A 19,432-nucleotide genomic window follows, 5' to 3' on the forward strand; every position below is an offset into this window, starting at 1 on the left:
TCTTTCCAGTTTGGTGACCATGGCCATTGCTGCTATAAACATTGGGGGTACAGATGGCCCTTCTTTTCACTCCATCTGTATCTTTGGGGTAAATACCCAGTAGTGCAATTGCAGGGTCATAGGGAAGCTCTATTTTTAATTTCTTGAGGAATCTCCACACTGTTCTCCAAAGTGGCTGCACCAACTTGCATTCCCACCAACAGTGTAAGAGGGTTCCCCTTTCTCCACACCCCCTCCAACACTTGTTGTTTCCTATCTTGCTAATTTTGGCCATTCTAACTGGTGTAAGGTGGGATCTCAGTGTGGTTTTAATTTGAATCTCCCTGATGGCTAGTGATGATGAACATTTTTTCATGTGTCTGATAGCCATTTGTATTAGACACAGAAAATCTAAGTTGTTTAAGGAATCACAACCAGTAAGTGGCAGAGCTAAGATTCAAACCCGAAGAGCCGGACTCTGGAGCCCAGCCCTCTCCTCCCATGCCCTTCTGTCACACCATCCCCTCCATGATGTCAGGTGCCTCTCTCACCTCATCCTTTCCCTGACCTCCTCCCCTCCTCTAGGTCATCTCCTGCTCCTCTCCCTGCACTACTTTAGTCCTGTCCACACTGGCCTCCAGGACGTAACAGACACTTGCTCTGCCTCAGGGCGTTTGCACCTGCCGTTTCCCCTTCAGAAAACTTCCCTCCCAGATACTTGTCATTCTCTCACCTCCTTCAGGTCTTGGAAACGTCTCCATGAAGCATTCCCTGACCACATCTAAAGGGACTGGGGGCTCTGTCAATGTATCCTGGGAAGGCAAGCAGGGGGTGGTTGAAGAGATACTTCCAGGTCACCTGAGCTGGGATTAGACTGCCAGTGGAGGCCAGTGACGGCGAGCTGGGTATCAGCACCAGTAATTTTAGCTGCTCTCTGCACAGCAAAGTGGTTGAATGTTCGGTGGATACGAAGAGTCAAGGCCTGGCCACAGAGGCACCATGGGGAATGAGGGCAACAGGCCCATCCTTTCCTAGATGACCAGGAGTCCTTCACCCCTGAGGCTTAAGGGTGGAAGCAGGATGACATCTGGCCTCCCAGAATGGTCCTGTCATCAGCACCACATTCCCTGGGGTAAGGGCCACATCCTGGTGGTGTGATGAGAAGGCTGCCCGAAAGTTCACATATGCCACACGGGCACTCCCTAGCCCTCAGGGACGGGGATGTCTGAGCCTTGCTGGCCTTGCTGATTAAGCTGGCGAAGCTCATGGCCTAATCCCTTCCATGGCCTTTAGAGATCTTGGACACTGACCCCACATGTGCCCATGGATTCTCATTCAGGATTCAAATAGCCTGGAGAGAAAAGCAGTACTTTCACACATAAGGAAACTGAGGCTCAGATCTAGTGACCTACCCATCATCACACTCTAAGTGCTTCTCTGGGCCCCGATGTTTGGCTCCAAGAACAGCATTCCTGCCAGGGACACAAGTGGGCCACCAGCACACGATCCACTACAAACCCAGAGTCAGAGAGGGCTTATGTCAGACTGTGACCCCCGAATTCTCAAAACCCCATATTCAGTAAGCATTTAACGTTGGTCAGGGATGTTTCCCCAAACGCCTCTGGGGGCCGCCATGACGCTTCCCAACCAGGCTGCTTTTGATGTGGCTAAGCTTTTATTCACTCCCACTGACGTTCCTTGGTAGAAAAAGCAAGTGCAGTTATATCCATAGGTCAGAATTTATTTCATACCACCTCACTTACAGCATTTTCAAGGTCAACATTCTACTCAACATCATTTACACTTGAAAACAGAGACGCACAACTTGCTAAGGCACCAGGCTACGACAGCCTGGGAAGAAGACCTTGCCTTCGTTTTGGCTCATGTCATACCTGGATGGCTTCTCCTGAAGTCTGTCAAGCACAGAGAACAATATTGCAAAAGGCTCATTGCCACATACATGGTAAAAAGTGATAAAACAGGTTGGGAGTCTATTGGATTTTTTCAATTATGACTAGGCTACACTGTAGGAGGTGAGCTAGAGTGGCATTTCCTAAAGCACCATTCATAAAATTGTCTGCAAAACCAAGCTGCGAGTTTAACAGTGTTTGCACCTTGAAGTGAATCAACTTCATGTTTAACTCAAGCACATACTTTTAAGAACTTTTCTGCCCAATCACACAAAGAAAGAAAAATGGAGGAAAGCCTCAAGTACAACCAATCAATTGTACCTTTACTAGTCTAGAAAATGCAGCAACATGCTAAAAATGGCTGTGTTTAAAGGTCAACCCTCTGGATTTTTTGCGCTAATGGTACGAGGTTGTATCGAGTTGGGTTAAAAATAAACCACTTAAGTAAAGCTTAACACAGGTGTGTTCCCTGCCAGCTTTCCCCCAGTGGCCCACCCCACAGGGGGACCAAGAGCAGCCCCATATGCTGTCTCGTGCATGAAATGTCTTTCAAGTCTTGTGTTCTATCTTAAAAATTAATTTGCATAGTACTCCATGACCTTTGCTTAAATACAAAAGTACTATTTAAAATTACTCACCCAGTAGCTCTCCCGCCACTCCTACCTCTGCACCAGAGCAGGTGGAGCCCAGCCTGGGAAACAGGTGAGCCGGGTAGCCCAGCTTAGAGTCTGTTTGGAGCATTTCAGCAAATGACGTCATCTTATTCACTCAGGCTAGAACTAGACGCTTTAGGAAACTAGGACGGCTAGCCAAAGAAAAATAAATAGTGACCAATAGAAGTATTTTTGTTTTTTCAACAGAGAAACCAGTTAATTTTATTTACTAACAGAAATCAAAGAAGTCCCGAACCCAATCTTTTACTTCTTCTATAGGAAAACACAAATTCGCTTTTTTAAATATAAAAAAGACAACACAAGACCCACAGAAAGGTAAGACTTCTTCTATCCACCGGCTCTACGGAAGTTTCCTAGTTGCCGAGTTGATTTTGGTAACTCTGCTTGACCCACCGCAACCAGACGTTGTAAGTCACGGGTTAGGCTACCTTTTGGCATCTCAGAATCACAGCCGTCACAAAGTAAAGAAAAACCTACTCTTCTGATAGGGGACTTTTTTTCTCCGAAAGATGAAGCCCTAGAAACTGGCACCTTGAAGAACACAAATGTTTCACAAGTACATGGTTTCCCGGCTATCCCCCAGCAAGGATGCAGCCAAAAGGGGGAGCTGTGGTCCCCCGCCCCCGGGGGGCCCTCTGACTCCTAGCCCTGGTCTCTGCCAGGTCCCTCAAAGGCATCTGTGGCTTTAACTGGTGGTTTTAACAGGTTTCAAGAGACATTCAGGTTTAAAACAGATTTTAAGAGATGTTCGTGTTTTAAGATGGTCTCAAAACTGTGTCAAGGTATACTTAAAATCATATCTGAGAGGGATACAATCAGAAAGAGAGCTGTTCAAAAAAGTAAGAAAAAGAGGAAGCTGAGCTTCCCTCACATCTGTTTTTGTGGCTGGGTTTTTTTCATTAACTGTTTAAAAGTCTGAATCAGCAGCAAATACAGCCGTGTGTGTGTGTGTGTGTGTGTGTGTGTGTGTGTGTGTGTATACATTTCAGCTGACTTAAGGGGAAAAAAGTACACCTTGTTCCCTACAAACGCTTGCTGCAGGCCTTTCAAGCATGTCCACGTCCCTGCAGGTGGGCTAAGTTAAACAGTATGGAAGTTTTAAGACAATTCCGATAGGTGTTCCCTGGTGTTCTAGCCACCAGGGATTCAGGCAGTTTGGTGCGCGCATACGAACAAGCAAATATCACATTCTGATCCCAACACGAGTCACTCCCCACAGGAAACACAAGAGCTTCTACCACTTGCTTTACTCCACAAGGCATGTTGGCTATGTTTGTACGATGTTAACACGACTGGTCTAAGAAGGAAAAATCCCAATGAACAACTTTTTCTTTCCAGTGTACCCAGTGCCAGAGTCCAGTAGCATGTTCTCTGCTGGTTGATATTCAATCGGAAGCAACCAGGAATTCGCCTATGACAAAAGTGACTGGTTTGAGGTCTTGGAGGCAGAGGTCTCTCTTTTTTATTCCCCCTCAGATTTTAGCTCCTTAAAAAAGTTTTTTAAAAGTGTGTGGAGTCTCAGAGCTAAGAGTGATTTTCACCATAGCTGGCCGGGGGCCGTAACGCACTTGCAGGAAGGAGCCCTTGGTCAAGGGACGAGGGTTAACCACACCATTTTCTTCTTGTGTTCATCGGTCCATTATAACGTAGCAAAAAAAAGATTTCATTCTTGACACCCCGATTTGAGGCATCTTTTTCAAATTAGATATAAATTAACGCAGAGGTCTAGAGCTCTACGTTTCCAGAGTTACGAAAAATGCTCCACTGACTTCAAAAACATCTTGTGTAATTAATGATTAGCTCGTCCCTAAGCTCAAACACACAAGAACATCAAAGGCAAGAGAGAAGACATAAATTGAGAGCTCCAGCTATGATACACGCGCGCGCACACACACACACACACACGCATACACACACGCGCGTGTGCACGTTGTCTCTACGGCTCCTCCACAATGACGGGGGTCCTTCAGCTAATATAGCTTCTACCGCGGAAGCCGTCTAAGTCCACCCATCGGGCGCCCAGCTGGCATCATACGAAACAGCAGTACTTTTTCCACCAAGACTTGGAGAGGTTTTTCATTTTGTCTGGAGTCCTGCTTTTGGACTTCTTTGGCTGCTGCTGAGTGTCCGAGTACTGGATGCCTGCGACGATGGCGGCGTCAAAGACCTCCTTGAGGTTTTTCTGAGTCAAGGCTGAACACTCGATGTAAGAGGCAGCTTTGATTTCCTCGGCACACAGCTTGGCCGCCTCTTCGGGCACCGGCTTCTCTTTGCATTTGTCCAGCTCGATGAGGACCTTGACATCTTCTCGGAGATCCGACTGAGTCCCCACGAGGATGATGGGGGCTTTGGGACAGTGGCATCGAATCTCTGGCACCCACTTCTCGCTGACGTTCTGGAAGGAGGAGGGGCTCACCACACTGAAGCACAGAAGAAAGATGTCCGTGTTGGTGTAGCAGAGAGGCCTGAGTTTGTCGAACTCATCCTGCAACCAATCAGAGCAGCTGAGAGTTACCTCTTTAATCGAGTCTCATCGGCAAAGAGACCACTTTACTGTTTTTTCTCGAAAGGGTCTGGCAGGTCTGGTTATGGAGGGACAGGCCAGGGCCTCAGAAAGTGATGCTGCTGTTTACCTGTGCAGGGCTCCTGCACTGCCAGGCCCCCAAACCTGCCCCAGGCATTCGACATTTGCACCAGCGCTCACGGCCTTCTGGCAACTTACTACAGAAAAAGCACTGACAGTAGGTGAATTATGAAAATCAAATTTCCTTTCTCCAGGATTCAGCTTAGAGTAACCCAGATTTACTCTTCCAACTCTGGTATCTAGCTACTCTTCTAAAATCGAGGCAGCAACCACAAGGATCCCCAAGTCTCCAGTCTGACCCCAGAGATCCCCAGACTAACCCAGCTCTCTCTTGAAGAATCCAGCCCTGCCTGCCCTCACGGCAGCCTCGTCCCATCTGCACTGCACACACTCAGGGCAGGCACAGGCCACTGAGTGATGTCAATCAGACACAAGGACAGACCCAGAATTGGAGCTGACAACCTCTGACGGGCTTCTCCTTGGCAGTGCAGAGAGCCTATGCCTCTCAAAGTCACCTACGACAATGTGACTTGCAATGTCACATTGGCTGACACATTCTCATTCTTGCTTGATATACCTCTTTGTTTTTGCTTGATCTCTTGTTCTCCCTCCTTTCTTCCTTTGTGAACTTCCTTTCCCTTCTTTTTTCCCTGCAAATAGCAGGGGCCTCCATGCAGCGTGCTTTGGGCTGATAAAGGACCCAAGCAAGGGCATACCCGCCCTACTCTGGGTATAGAGAACTGGATGGAATAATGCCAGTTCATGGTAACAGCGAAGCATCATTTTGCTAACTACCTGCCAAGGTCATCCACTCAACAGAGATGCACGCTGGCCTCTGGGCACCATGCAGGGCCTGGGGATTTGGCCATGGACAAACCTGTCCTCAGCCCCTGTAGGGATGTGTGTCTCCAAATCAGCATTTCTTCACAGTCGCCTGCCATGACCCAATCATTGAACTGAAAGCTTTCTCTCAACTCTCTCATAGGAAGATATTTACATCATCTCATCCCTATTTAAAATTTCTATCAGGGACTGGGGGGTACTGGTTGGCTCAGTCGGAAGACATACTACGCTTGATCTCAAGGTTGTGAGTTCAAGCCCCACATCGGGTACAAATATTACTTTAAAGAAAGTTAAAAAATAAAACTTTTGGGGTGCCTGGGTGGCTCAATGGGTTAAAGCCTCTGCCTCTGGCTCAGGTCATGATCCCAGGGTCCTGGGATCCAGCCCCACATCGGGCTCTCTGCTCAGTGGGGAGCTTGCTTCCCCCCTTCTCTCTCTGCCTACCTCTCTGCCTACTTGTGATCTCTGTCTGTCAAATAAATAAATAAAATCTTAAAAAATAAATAAAACTTTTTAAAAATTAAAAAAAAAGTAAAATATAATTTCTACCTGTGGGTGCCAGCCTCACACAGGTGTCCTATGACAGATATCTTCCTAGTGGCATGAAAAAGTGGAATGTCATCCAGGTTTCAGAACACCGTTGGCATACTCTGATCGTTTACCAATTCCTAGTTACGTGCAGAGGATTCTGCATCCGTGGCTGTTCTGCAGGTAAAAAGGAAACCTGGATCTGTTTTACTTGAAGGCACTTTCTTCCTTTGAGGCTCCATATTTCCGCTGTATGGTAACAACCGACTAACAGCACTAAAGTCAACCAGCTCAAAGGCTCAGGAATGAATCTGGTGTTTTGTCTCTGCCACTTGTCAGACTTCTATGCATGATGGTTAAAAAGAACACCTTGGCTTTCTTAGTGCCAACTTTGTGCTGGAAGAATCAACACAGAAACTCCACCAAGTCGACGATGGCCCAGCAAAGATCTCGTTATAAAACATTGCCTCTGTTCTCCAAGGCCTCAGAGAAGCACAAAACCGAGCCCTGCGGAAGGTCAACTCCCTCAGGCAGCAGCAGCTCACTGTTGGAAGCCAGTCACCCTTGGCCGTGCCCAGCGAGCTAGGGTTACATTACCAATAAAAAGAAAGGCAAGCTCAGGGGCTGGGCCTTGTGACAGGGCTTTGGAAATCAGGCTCCCCAGACGTCTTAAGATTCTGGCTAAAGGGTTCAGGGAGCACAGCAGAAATCAAGCCGTCCTCCTCACCGCCTGACCAGAAACCTTAGCTATTTGCTGAAATCAACACAGCAAGCACATGCGTGTCAAGGCCCACTGGAATGTCCCCTCCAGGAGAGGTGTTCTGTGGCCCAGGGATTAGCAGGCACCTGCCAGGTCTGTGGGGACGACATATGGAATTCAGTCAGGGACAGGGCGGGGCGGACAGGCCACTGGATGGTAGTGTTAGTCAAGCTCCAATACGAGTTTTTGTTTTTTTTTAGCATGGATTTTTCCAAGTGCCTCATGGGTCAAAAGATGGAAGAATTTTCAGCTTCTCCTGGCAATGCCATAGTGACCTTCTCCTATTTCAGTGATGGTCCCCTTCTCTTATGCCAAAGGTATGTTCTCCAAGTCCTCAGTCTCTGATCTATTTTCACTTGAGTCAGACTGTGAGTCCAGTGTTAAAAACTCCTTTAAAATTTTCTGGGCTCACCTACCTCCCTAACAAGAAAACCCAAAGACACAAAAAGCAATTTCTAGTGTGTGTGTGTGTGTGTGTGTGTGTGTGTAAATATTTATATATTTATAGAAATATATATAATATAATATATATAAATATATTAAGCATAAATATTTATATATACATATATATTTAAATACAGCCAGTAGAGCCATATTCTTGCTCTGAGCTTCCATCTGAAATCTGCATTTGGGGCCCAGGTGAGGACCATCTGTGCTCACGCTCCCCTGGAGCTGGAAACAGAAGTCGCACAAGTCACTTTAAGCCCGCAAGGCTATCCTGAGGACTGCCTGGAGGAGGAGGGTGTTTCACTGAGTGAGTCAATGTTAGGGAAATACAGCAGGTGTCCAATCAAATCCCTTAAAAGGCTGTTTATCAGATCTGGGCTAAGGAATAAGGAAGGTAGGAAAGAACTACCACTCTGACTGGCTTTGCTATTAGTCAAAATAAGTCCTAATGGATACTTGGGGAGTAGGGGAAAAAAATGATCTTATCTTACCAGCTGTATAGTTTTCATAGTTCTTGAAGTTGGTTTATTCATTCATTACATAGTAAGGTATACTTTACTAATACAGCAGTTTAAAAATACAGTAAAACTCAATGAAAACATCACCAGGAGGCCAGAAGAATAATTTCCAAATAAACTAAAGCTTAACAACTTGCACCAAAGTCCTTTTATTTCCCTAATTATAAACTTTTTTCATGAAAGTATCTCCAAAATTGTTCCTGTGCTTCCCCAACTTTTAAACAGACCATTCTAAGGAAAAAATCGAACTCTGCCTCAATAATTCAGCATCATTTCCACAAAGTTTTTCTGGTGATAGTCCTATGCCCTTTCAAAATGGCCCAGTGGTTTTCTCCCAGACCCACCTGTCCTGCACCCCAAGCCCACACTGCCTTCCTCCTTATGGCACTTCCCTGCTTTCTTTCACAAGTTCTACCAACTGGTTTATCTTCCCTACAAACTTTAAGTCTCCTGAGGGGCAGGCCAGGGCATAAGGTGGCATTCCCCAGGACCCAGCACTCCATTTCATGTCTGCATTATAAACCATGATTAAGCCCTGTTCTGTGCCAGGCACCACGCAGGCCCTAGGCCTCGAAGCCCAACTCAGGAAGCCCTGTCTGGACAGGAGTCAACCACTAACACGGGAGCCCCCATTCATGGGCAGGGATGTACACTGATCTGCCTGCTTCTCCTCTCAAGGGTCCCCAGGAACCGTGTCTCCTGGGCTTCCTGTCGACAGTCTTATTCTTGGGCTGCTCAGCTGCCCCTTCTTGCGTTAGCAGGAACACCTACATTTATCGACGTGCGACTCTGACCTCATTTCCAAGATCAGAAAGTCAGACACGTGATAGGAAAAAGATTCTTACTTTATACAAAGCAGTTAAGTTTTCATAACAAATATCAGAAGGGTATTTGGAAAGATTCAATATTAGAAGAGCGGTGTTCTTTTGAGTTTTCCCTCCCACAGGCAGGAAGATACACGGTGTGTTTGCTTTTCTCAGCTGCCGCTGAAGGGGCAGTGGAGATGCTCCGGGACAGAGGCGACAGGACACGCAAGGCCACCACTCACTGCCAAACCAGCACTGAGATGGGCACCAAAGCTGCCCTGTCTTGTGGCAACTTGAGTTCTGAGAAATAAACTTGTGAATTTGCTATCCCAGGGTAGGCAAGCTGTCTGGATGGGCACTTGGGAATCCTGGAAAGCCGGCTTCTTACACACAGACGGCCATGTGACAACGCCTCAGAAAGTGAGGTGGCTTCACGCTCCTACAGAGGGCCCCTCCACATTTGCTCTAACTCTGGTGCGGACAGGAAAGACTCCATGTTGACCAACTGTCAAACTGAAAAACTCAAGACACGGCACCCTGGGTTCTCACAGAGAACAAGGAAACCTCAGTGACCAGCACCGTGCTGGGGGACGATTGGCCGATGAGGAGTCCTTGGAGCTCATCAGGGCACACCCCAGTACCCATCCCTCCCTGGGTGGGTCATCCAAGTGCCTGACCCTTGAGACAAGATTTGGAGAGACTGTGTCCAGGCTCATTCATTCCCCCGGCTCAGGGAGCTTCGACCACTCTTTCTCTGCTTCTAAGGAAGGGGGTGGCCCTAGTGATTCCAACCACGGCTTAGGGAGGGAAATAGTCACCCAGTGACATCATCTCCATTTCTCTTGTGGGGGCGGGGGGGGGGGGGCAGGTGCTGGATGGTGCAGTTGGCTGAGTGTCTGGCTCCTGATTTCGGCTCAGGGTCATGATCTCAGGGTTCTGGGATTGACCCCCATGTCCAGCTCCACACTCAGTGTGTGGTCTGCTTAAGATTCTCTCTCCCTCTCCCTCTGCCCCTCCCTACTGTGCTCTCTTTCTCTCTCTCTAAAATAAATAAATAAAATCTTAAAAAAAAAAAAAAACAACTCCATCTTTTTCTTGAGTAAATTTAATAGTTTTCTTGTTGACCTCTAATAAAATGATCCTGTCACCAACTTACTTTGAGAAATGATCACAAAGCATCACTGATACTCTTTAATAAAAACAAGGCAGTAATTAAGATCAGAAACTCCTGTAAGAACTCCTGTTCTTGACCTTGTTGTCCCCCAGTCCTGACCACGCAAAGCTGAGCCAAACGCTGCTTTAGGAGCTCAGAGCTCTCTCCCCCTGCCCACCACCCTCTGAGAAGGGCAGGGCTGGGGCCACTTCATGAGGCTTTAGAACAACCCAGTTATGGAGGGAGGTTATTCTGAGGCCTCTCAAAGGCCACTTCCCTTCCCAGCACTGAGCCATGATGAGCCACTAACCTGTCCAGCCGTGTCACAGAGCTGGAGTCTCACAGGCCGCCCGTCCACAGACACCACAGCTGAAAAACAAGACAAAAACAAGGATCAGGGGGTGTCTTTTAACCCCTTTCAGGAAAATAATGGTTTCAGCTGCAACTACCCTTCAGCTATTCTGGGTCCCCTAATGAATTAAAGACTTGCCTAAAACAAGGAGACCCCATGGAGGCATTTTTGTTTACAAACCCTCCAGGACTAGCAATTCACTGCCTGGCTAGGGCTGAAGCTGCAAATCCCTGAGCCATTTGAGGGCACCCCAGAAAGGCCTGTCCTTTTTGCCCAGCCCCAGAAGATTTATTTTCCTATCACACTTGTTTCAAAAAGCCTAAAAACAATACTGGGGGGTGTAAATAGGAACCAATCTTGCCCTTTTAACTCAGTGGAAAACCTCACAAATAATTCTGTTTTCCCTTGGGAAATGTTCCAAGACTTCATGGTTTATCATAAAATTGTAGCTTGTTTTGAGAACATGAGCAAACACAGGCTGCCTGCATTGTCCTGTTTATAGAAGAGGGCACTGCTTATCTCACGGTGTCAGCTCAAAGGGAGGATTAACACAGAAAAGAAAAGAAAGCCTGCCCACCTTTCCACTGGGATGGGGTATGGGGCAGAGGCCTGCATCTGGGCACAGCCTGGAGGTTTCTAGCTGAATTAAGCACGCAGGTGGGCCTCAGCACAACTTTCTAAGTGGCTTTTAATATTTACACTAGTCAGCTGGGAGGGAAAAAACAAAACTGCGTGGAAACCCATTACTGTAGCAGTTTCATGAAGGGTACCTTAGACACAGTGGAAGAAAGCAAGCAAGCCCTTGCCATGGGACTTTCGAGATCAAGAAGCTTTTTTTTTTTTTTGGTTCTTTAAGAGCAAGAGAGAGTGCTTCACATTAGCCTCTGTGGATTTTAACTTTAGGAAATTTCAAAAAGACCTGAAAAATCCTTTATCTTTGTTTCCACTAACCAAAAAACAACAGCACACCATACATAAGAGCTGTAAATAGCTGAGAGAGACTGTGAAAAGATACTAAGAATCAGAAACGGAGCCAACAGGGGACATGGAAGTGGGAGCAGTGGGAGCACGGGAGGGGGACCCAGAAGAAATCGCGTTTACTCTCCAACTGGAATCCAAACCTGAGCCCTGGGTGCTGTTCTCACTAAATCAACTATTTCCTGCCGTCTCTGTGGCTCTTCAAAGCGGAGACGCACCTTGTGAGGGAAGCCACCAAAAGGAAAAGCACTGGCTCTCGGGGCCCCAGGTAATGGCACCTGCGAGGCACCTTCCCACTGAAACTCTGCAGCTGCGCCAGCAACGACGACCTGACGCAACTTTTCTACGCAGCCCACTGACCAGGCCACCTGAACTCCACCTGATTGTTACTAAATTGCCGTCTCGTTTCTTTCCGCACAGGCTCCGTCTCCGGTCCTCCGCCCCTCCGCCGGGCTCCGGTCCCGGGATTCCCGTTGCCCCGCGCTCCCTCGGGTGGCCCCGCGCGCGCCCAGTCCCCGAGGCTCGGGAAAGGTCCTGCGCTCCGCGCCGGGTCCGCATCCCACAGCCAGAGCCCGGCCGGCCCCGCAGCCTCCTCGGGGACCCGCGACCTCCGCGCCGCGCTCCCTCCCCGCGGCACCCCGGCCCTCGGCACCGCGCCGGCCGACTGTGCGGCCACGCGCCCCCGCGCCCGGAGCGCCACCCGGCCCGGCTCACCCGAGAAGTTGTCGAAGGCGGTGGGGATGTACTCGGTGGGGTAGCCGTTGGTGGTGTAGCTCACCACCAGGCTGGTCTTGCCCACCGCGCCGTCGCCGACAAGCACGCACTTGACGCCGCGCCCCTCGCCACCGCCCGCGCGCCCCCGGCCCCCCGGCGCCCCGGGCCCGCGCCCCCCGCGCGCCCCGCGCTCCCGGCGCGGCGGAACGGGCGGCGCCTCGCAGCGGCCGGGGAATGCGGGGTCCCCCTGCTGCGGGGGCATCGGGGCGCGCGCTCGGGCGTGCAGGCGCGGGCGAGCAGGGCCCGGCCCCACCGCCCCTCTGTCCCGGAGCCCTCCGGGAGGGAAGAGCTGTCACCGGGCGCTGTGGCCGCGGGCCCGGCCCCCGAGAGCCGCGCTTCCAGGCCGCACGCTCCCAGACAAAGGAGGCCGGGGAGGGTCGCGGCTCCCGGCTCGGGCGGCGCCACCTGGCTCTGCTCCGCGCGGTCAGAGGACTGCGGGCCGAGCGCCGCGGAGCTCGAGCGCTCTGTCTCCTCCCGGCTTCCCGGCGACACGACGCGTGGGGGGCGGGCGGGGAAGGGAAAGAGGCGGGGCCGGCCCGTCCGCTCTGTCCCGGCGCCGAGGCCACAGCGCCCCCAGCCTGCGTGCCGGGCCCCTGCACCCCCGGGCCGGAGGCGGTGCTACGCGGGGCTGGAGCGGAGCGCGGACGGCGGATGCGGGGCGGTCGCAGGGGCCGCGAACGTCCGCTCCGGGGAAGGACCCCGAACACCCGTTCTGGGGCGCGGCGCCTGGAGGAGCGGGGTAGCGGAGGGCGGCATCCCCACCCCCACCCCTGGCGCAGTGACGGACTCCACCTCCAGTTCCGCCTTGTTGCGCCCACGCGGGCAGGGAAGCCTGAGCTTCCTCCTGCTCCCCTCGCTCCCCGCCTCCCCTTCTCGGTTGCAGCCTGTGCTCCGGGGCCCCTTGCTGACCACAGTGCTCCACCCAAGGGGAAAAGAAGTGTCTTGGGGATGTGTCTGCACTAGACTGAATTAAAAGGCAACTTTTAAAGTCGGCCTACAGCCCGTCGTGTGATTTTTCTGCTAAAATAATTTATCCTGCTATCATCTGGGAGCACAATGATGTCAGGTCCAGTGTTAATACTCGTTTGGTATGCCATGAGCCAGCAAATTAATTTATAGAACAAATTTCTTCTTTTTTCTTAAATGTAATTTGGTGACATTAATATTAACGGAGTGGGGGGCGGGGATTCCATTTACTTCTGTCTTCTTCCTCTCTGCCTTCCTCCTACATTTAGCAAACAGTCCATTCAGAAGACAGTGAAGCCTCTCTAGGTCTAGTTGGTCTCCTCGGGGTTCACAGTGTGGTTTGAGAAGCAGCACATATTACTAACTTGAATACTAATGCTACAACAACAGTAGCAGTAATAGCAATAGCCAATACATCTTGAGCCTTTATGGGCCAGACACTTTGTTGTAAGCACTCTGCCTGAACTAATTCCTCTAATCTTAACATTACTTATATCCATTTTGCAGATGAGAAAATCTCAGGCACGGACATATTGAAAAAGTGCTCAGGGTTCACCAACTCATAGAGTAGCAGTGACAAGATGCAAACCCAAGTAGTCCAGCTCCAGAGACCGAGCTCTTTTTTTTTTCCTTTTCTTTTTTCTTCCAGTTTTTAATTTAAATTCCAGTTAGCTAACATACAGTGTAAAAAAAAAAAAAAACCATACAGTGTAATATTACTTTCAGGTGTAGAATTTAGTGATCAGAGACTAAGCTCTTAACTGATTTCCTGAAAGCAAAAATAAGCTGGTGTGATAAACTCAGTCTTGGAAGTATGACCGCGTGGGAATGGGGAAGTCAATTTATCAAGAGACTAGGTACATGAACTCAGGGCCCCTCACTTGCAGAAAGCCCCTTCCAAGGCCCTAGGGGCCATGGCAATGTGAATTGTAAATTTTGCAAAATAACATTTTTAAAATATTTTTCATTTATTTATTTGAGAGAGCAAGAGCACGAGCAGCAGGGAAGAACAGAGGGAGAGGGAGAAGCAGACTCCCAAAGGATCTGCTTTCTGAGATCCCAAATCCGGGCTCCATCCCAGGACCCTGAGATAATGACCTGAGCTGAAGGCAGATGCTTAACTGACTGAACCACACGGGTGCCCCAAAATAACATATTTTAACCACTACCAGTTAAGTCCACTGTCTTAACTCTAACTCCCCACTATACTGAGCAGCTTTGAAGTGGCTGTGAACTTTTTAATCAAGGAAAGTGAAGTTGGAGACACATTTTGTTTGTGATTAATGGACACAGAGCCAGGACGAGGGTGAGGTAAGGGAAGTGCCAAGGGAGCAAAATTTAGGGAGGCCAACCTTGCATTTGCATGACCCTAAAAATGAGTATCCCTTTATGTTTTAGCCCTCAGACACCTGGCTAGCTCTGACCCCATGAGATGTATTTATGTGGTTTGATAGTTCCTATGTGTAATGTTATTCCTAGCCATTCAGGTGTACAAAGGGCTACCAATGACACACCTATACTGTCTGTCGGGTTGGTGTCCACCTGAACAGTCCTCCCTTCCCCAGCACTGGAAGCGTTCCAGTAACAAAGGAGTAACAACAGATTTTGAGATGGACAGAGCTAGAAGCTAGTCTGTGGCGATTTTTTACATCATAAAACACCGTCTTGGGAGTGTTGAGTCCTAGAGAGCGTTTGAATCTCTCCACTACACCCCGTCAAAATGGGAGTTCTCTCCTATCAGGAATGTACTATAAATGCAGCACAGATGATTACAAATGCATTATAGCTTTCTGGAGGAAATCACATTAAATAGAATAGATAGGATTTCCTATGTCTGTGAGGACAAAAACCTGTACCAGGATCGCAAACAGCAAGTTCACCTGCAACATGTAGTACATTCCCATTCCTCTCGTGGAAGATATATCACCTAATTACAAAATTGAAGAGGTGGTCAAAGGGTATGCTGCTAGTGGGGAAAAGGGGAGATGCTGTTCAAGGGGCACAAAGTTTCAGTTACACAAGATAAGTAAGTTCTGGAGATCTCCTGTACAACTATGTAACTGTAGTTAACAACATTGTATCATATACTTGAAATTTGCTAAGAGGGTAGAGCTTCAATTTCTCACCACACACACCACACCAAGGTAACTGTGTGAGATGATGAATGATGTTAATTGCCTTGATGGGGGTGAATATTTCACAATGTATCTATGTATCAAATTATCAGGTTGTATACCTTAGATATACACAATTTTTAATTGTCAACTCTATCTCAGTAAAACTGGAGGAAAAGGATATGCAGCTTAAAAATGTTGGGAAACAGTGTGGGGAGGTGTGTCAGACAGTTTATTAAAATGTTTTCTTGTGAGGGGCACCTGGGTGGCTCAGTGGGTTAAAGCCTCTGCCTTCGGCTCAGGTCATGATCCCAGGGTCCTGGGATCCAGCCCCACATCAGGCTCTCTGCTTGGCAGGGAGCTTGCTTCCCTTCCTCCCTCTCTGCCTACTTATAATCTCTGTCTGTCAAATAAATTTTTTAAAAAATCTTAAAAAAAATGTTTTCTTGTGGATTTTTCTTGAAGTTTATGGTATATGTTGACCTTTTAAGATTTATAGCTTGTGATGAATTTCTTTTTTCAAATAAATATTTATTTTTATACCTAATTTTCTAATAGGTTATTTTTTCTCTAAAGAAGGCCCTCAAATTTAGTAAGATTTAGGCTATACAACATTTTGCTCTACCCCTACATCTGGCCATATGTTAGTTTTTGTATCCTATAGCCCTTTAAAAAAAAAAAAAGTTTTATTCAATTTATTTAAACTGAAAAAAAATTTACCCATTTCGCCCAACCCACCCCACCCCCACCTCTTGCAACCACCAATCTGTTCTCTGTATCTGTGAACTTGTTTGTTGTTTGTTTGTTTGTTTAGATTCCACATCTAAGTGAGATTGCACAATATTTGTCTTTCACTGTCTGACTTACTTCACTTAGCTAAATGCCCTCTAAGTCCACCTATGCTGTCACAAATGACAAGATTTCGTTCTTTCTGATGGCTGAGTAATATTTCATTGTGTGTATATATGACACATTTTCTTTATCCATTCACCCATCGAGGGACACCTAACTTGCTTCCATGTCTCAGTTATTATAAATAATGCCTCAATGAATATGGAGACACAGTTATCTTTTTGCACTAGTGTTTTCATTTTCTTTGGATAAACGCTCACCAGTAAGATTGCCAGATATATGGCAGTTCTATAATTTTTTGAGGGAACTCTGTATTGATTCCATAATGGCTGCACCAAGGCAGCTCCTTCCAAGTGGTGACTCAAGGATCCAATGTGCCTGCATCTTATAACTTTGCCAACTTTGCCAGAACTTTGCCAACTTTGCATCTTATAACTTTGCCATCTTATAATTTTGCCATGGGGACACATGGTTTCTAGGAAAGACAATAAGGAGGGTCATGGGCCAACTCTTGAGTGCTCTGTCTTGGATTCAACTCCCAGAGCTTACAGCTCTCCGTTTGTACCGTGCATTTCTGGGCAGGTACCCATGCATGCAACAACCATTTTGTAAGAGCTCAAAACTGGAAACAATCTAAGTGTTAAAACAGTAAAATGGATGAGTTAATTTTGGAATTTATGTTACACTATTCGGTCAAGAAAATGAATGAACTACAGATGAATACAACACTAACAAACCTCACTAACATAATGAGGAGTGAAAGAAGCCAGATACAAAAAAAGCATAAACTATCTGATTTGATGTATAAAAGGTTAAAAGCGAGAAAAACTGAACAGTATTAGATGTCAGGGTAATTGAGGATAATTGTTACATTTGGGAAGGAGAAGGGCCATAGGGGCTTCTGATGTTCAGGTATGCTCTGAGTGGTGGTTACACAGGTGTTCACTTTACACTAATTAATTATTATACCATTTATTTGTTTTATTCCCTTTAATGTATTTCATTATATTTCAAAATTATAATGATTAAAAATATTCAAACCTGGGACGCCCGGGGTGGCTCAGTTGGTTATCTGCCTTCAACTTGGGTCATGATCTCTGAGTCCTGGAATTGAGTCCAATCGGACTCCCTGCTCTGAGCCGTCCTTTGCAGGGAGTCTGCTTCTCCCTCTCCCTCTGCCTCTCCCCCTGCTTGTGCTCTCTCTCTCTCTCTCTGTATCTTTCTCAAATGAATAAATAGAATCTTAAAAATACATATATTCACACCTACAAATTGTATTAAATAAGACTGACAGTTATTTGCATTTTCAAGAACTGTTTGCTTTAGCCTGGCACGGTGCTTCTACATATCGTAAACCTTTTGAATGAAATAGCAAACTCTTATAGTAAAATTTCAATGTCGTTTGATTGGCCGAAACCCTATTTATACAAAACTTTTCCACATAACACGAAGTACTACTGTACATTATTTACATCCCTAATAGTTATTTTTAATAAAGGCATCATCTTCTACCAGTGCTGTTTGTGGGTGTTTCTGTATTTTTAACAAACTGAACTGGTCCAGCAGGATTGTTGTGAAAGAGGTGAATGGCATTTTATAGACATAAGTTCCTGGAGGAAAATGAGAGCACCAGGAAGGGCCCTTGGAGGGATGACAGGCAACTTGGCACCGAGAGCTTCCTAGAGAAGAAAGGCTGGAATAGCCACCCGTGTCATAAACAAACGTCGCGCAAGGCGGGCTGAGATACACCACAGGCACTTTCCCCTCAACTTGGTCTTGGTTTCTCTTCCCCTTTAAAACCCCCAGTTCTGGGTCTTCCCAGCTGTTGCAACTCTGCCATTGATGAGCGACACCAATTCCCTCAGACCTAGGGCAACATTCTGGATTTGCCCTCCCAGCTGTTCTGACCCTTTAGGTAGAAAAAGCCTCCTTCCCAGACCTTTGCAGCAACTGATACACTTCCAACTCGCCTCCACAAACACACATCACAGAGCCTCCCCAGGTCAAACATTTTCCAGCTGTCCAAATCCTTAGAGATGATAAGAACTCTTTAGAAACTCCTCTTAGCTATTGCAAAACCTTGACCTCCTCTAATTTTTCAGCCACCCCGAAGATAAGAACTGACCACGTCACCATTTCCCGACAAGTGTAATCACCCAAGCCAGCAATTCTGAAATAAAAGGACTGTCCTATTGTGAATTTAAAACTACTTTTTATCTATTCATTAAATTAATTCCATAAACATTGATTGAGGCCCTTTGTTAACTTCAGGACTTGATCAAATATTTTGATCAAGTATTATAATATGTGATATTATAATATATATTATATGTATATTATATTAAATATATATCTTTAATATATGGTATATTATATTATATACTATATAAAATATATATTTTATACATCATATAACATTATATGTTTATTGTAATATATGATCAAATATTTTAAGATTTTTTCTGTAATTCTAAAATTTCATTAATTCAGATGGCTGTCTAAATCAGTCAAAATTGGAAAGTTTTAAGTCACATTAAAAATATTTTAGGGGTTGGGGTGCCTGGGTGGCTCAGTGGATTAAAGGCCCTGCCTTTGGCTCAGGTCATGATCCCAGGGTCCTGGGATGGAGCCCCGCATCAGGCTCTCTGCTCAGCGGGGAGCCTGCTTCCCTTCCTCTATCTCTGCCTGCCTCTCTGCCTGCTTGTGATCTCTGTCTGTCAAATAAATAAATAAAATTTTAAAAAATATTTTAGGGGGCATCTGGGTGGCTCAGTCAGTTAAACTTAGGACTTTGCCTCAGGCCATGATCTCAGGGTCCTGGAATGGAGCCCATCCATGGCTCTGTGCTCAGTGAGGAGTCTACTTGTCCCTCTGACCCCCCCCCAGCTTGTGCTCCCCCCTCTCAAATAAATAAATAAATTTTTTACAAAAATGTATTTCATAGAGTTATCCCTGTCTGGAGAGCTGTTTCCACTAATTAAATCTTTATCTGATTAAATCATAAGGTTCTTTGTATGTACAGCTCGAGGTGTTGCCATAATTCTGGCCTCTGTGCTCACCACCTTGGGAAGAGCCTTCCTTGGTATTCTCATCCTTCACAGACAGCTCTTAGCTCCCACGGGCTCCACAGACATGAAGGGCAAAGAGAGGTGCACAGTTTCACTGGGAAAGATTCCAAAGCTGACTCCCAGAGC

At 47.0% G+C, this 19,432-nt stretch overlaps 1 protein-coding gene across 1 annotated transcript; it reads right to left on the reverse strand.

Annotated features, from left to right (window-relative positions):
* Window positions 1-2,775: 2,775 nt before the first annotated feature.
* Window positions 2,776-12,788, reverse strand: LOC111160506 (ras homolog family member U). Its single transcript, XM_022523651.1, has 3 exons — window positions 12,247-12,788; window positions 10,513-10,571; window positions 2,776-5,048 (listed from the first exon to the last, which is right to left on the reverse strand). Exons 1-3 carry the CDS (start codon window positions 12,506-12,508, stop codon window positions 4,593-4,595), a joined length of 777 nt encoding a protein of 258 aa, XP_022379359.1. The 5' UTR covers window positions 12,509-12,788; the 3' UTR covers window positions 2,776-4,592.
* Window positions 12,789-19,432: the final 6,644 nt, after the last annotated feature.

This window comes from Enhydra lutris, unplaced genomic scaffold (assembly GCF_002288905.1).
Source record: "Enhydra lutris kenyoni isolate GAN:26980312 unplaced genomic scaffold, ASM228890v2 scaffoldscaffold76, whole genome shotgun sequence".
In the NCBI taxonomy this organism is placed as follows: Eukaryota; Metazoa; Chordata; class Mammalia; order Carnivora; family Mustelidae; genus Enhydra; species Enhydra lutris.

Coding starts and splice junctions, on each gene's coding strand:
- LOC111160506 (XM_022523651.1), bottom strand. CDS start 12,508: ATGCCCCCGCAGCAGGGGGACCCCGCATTCCCCGGCCGCTGCGAGGCG. Junction 10,572..12,246: donor CGCCTTCGACAACTTCTCGG/GTGAGCCGGGCC, acceptor CTTGTTTTTCAG/CTGTGGTGTCTGTGGACGGG. Junction 5,049..10,512: donor TCTGTGACACGGCTGGACAG/GTTAGTGGCTCA, acceptor GATTGGTTGCAG/GATGAGTTCGACAAACTCAG.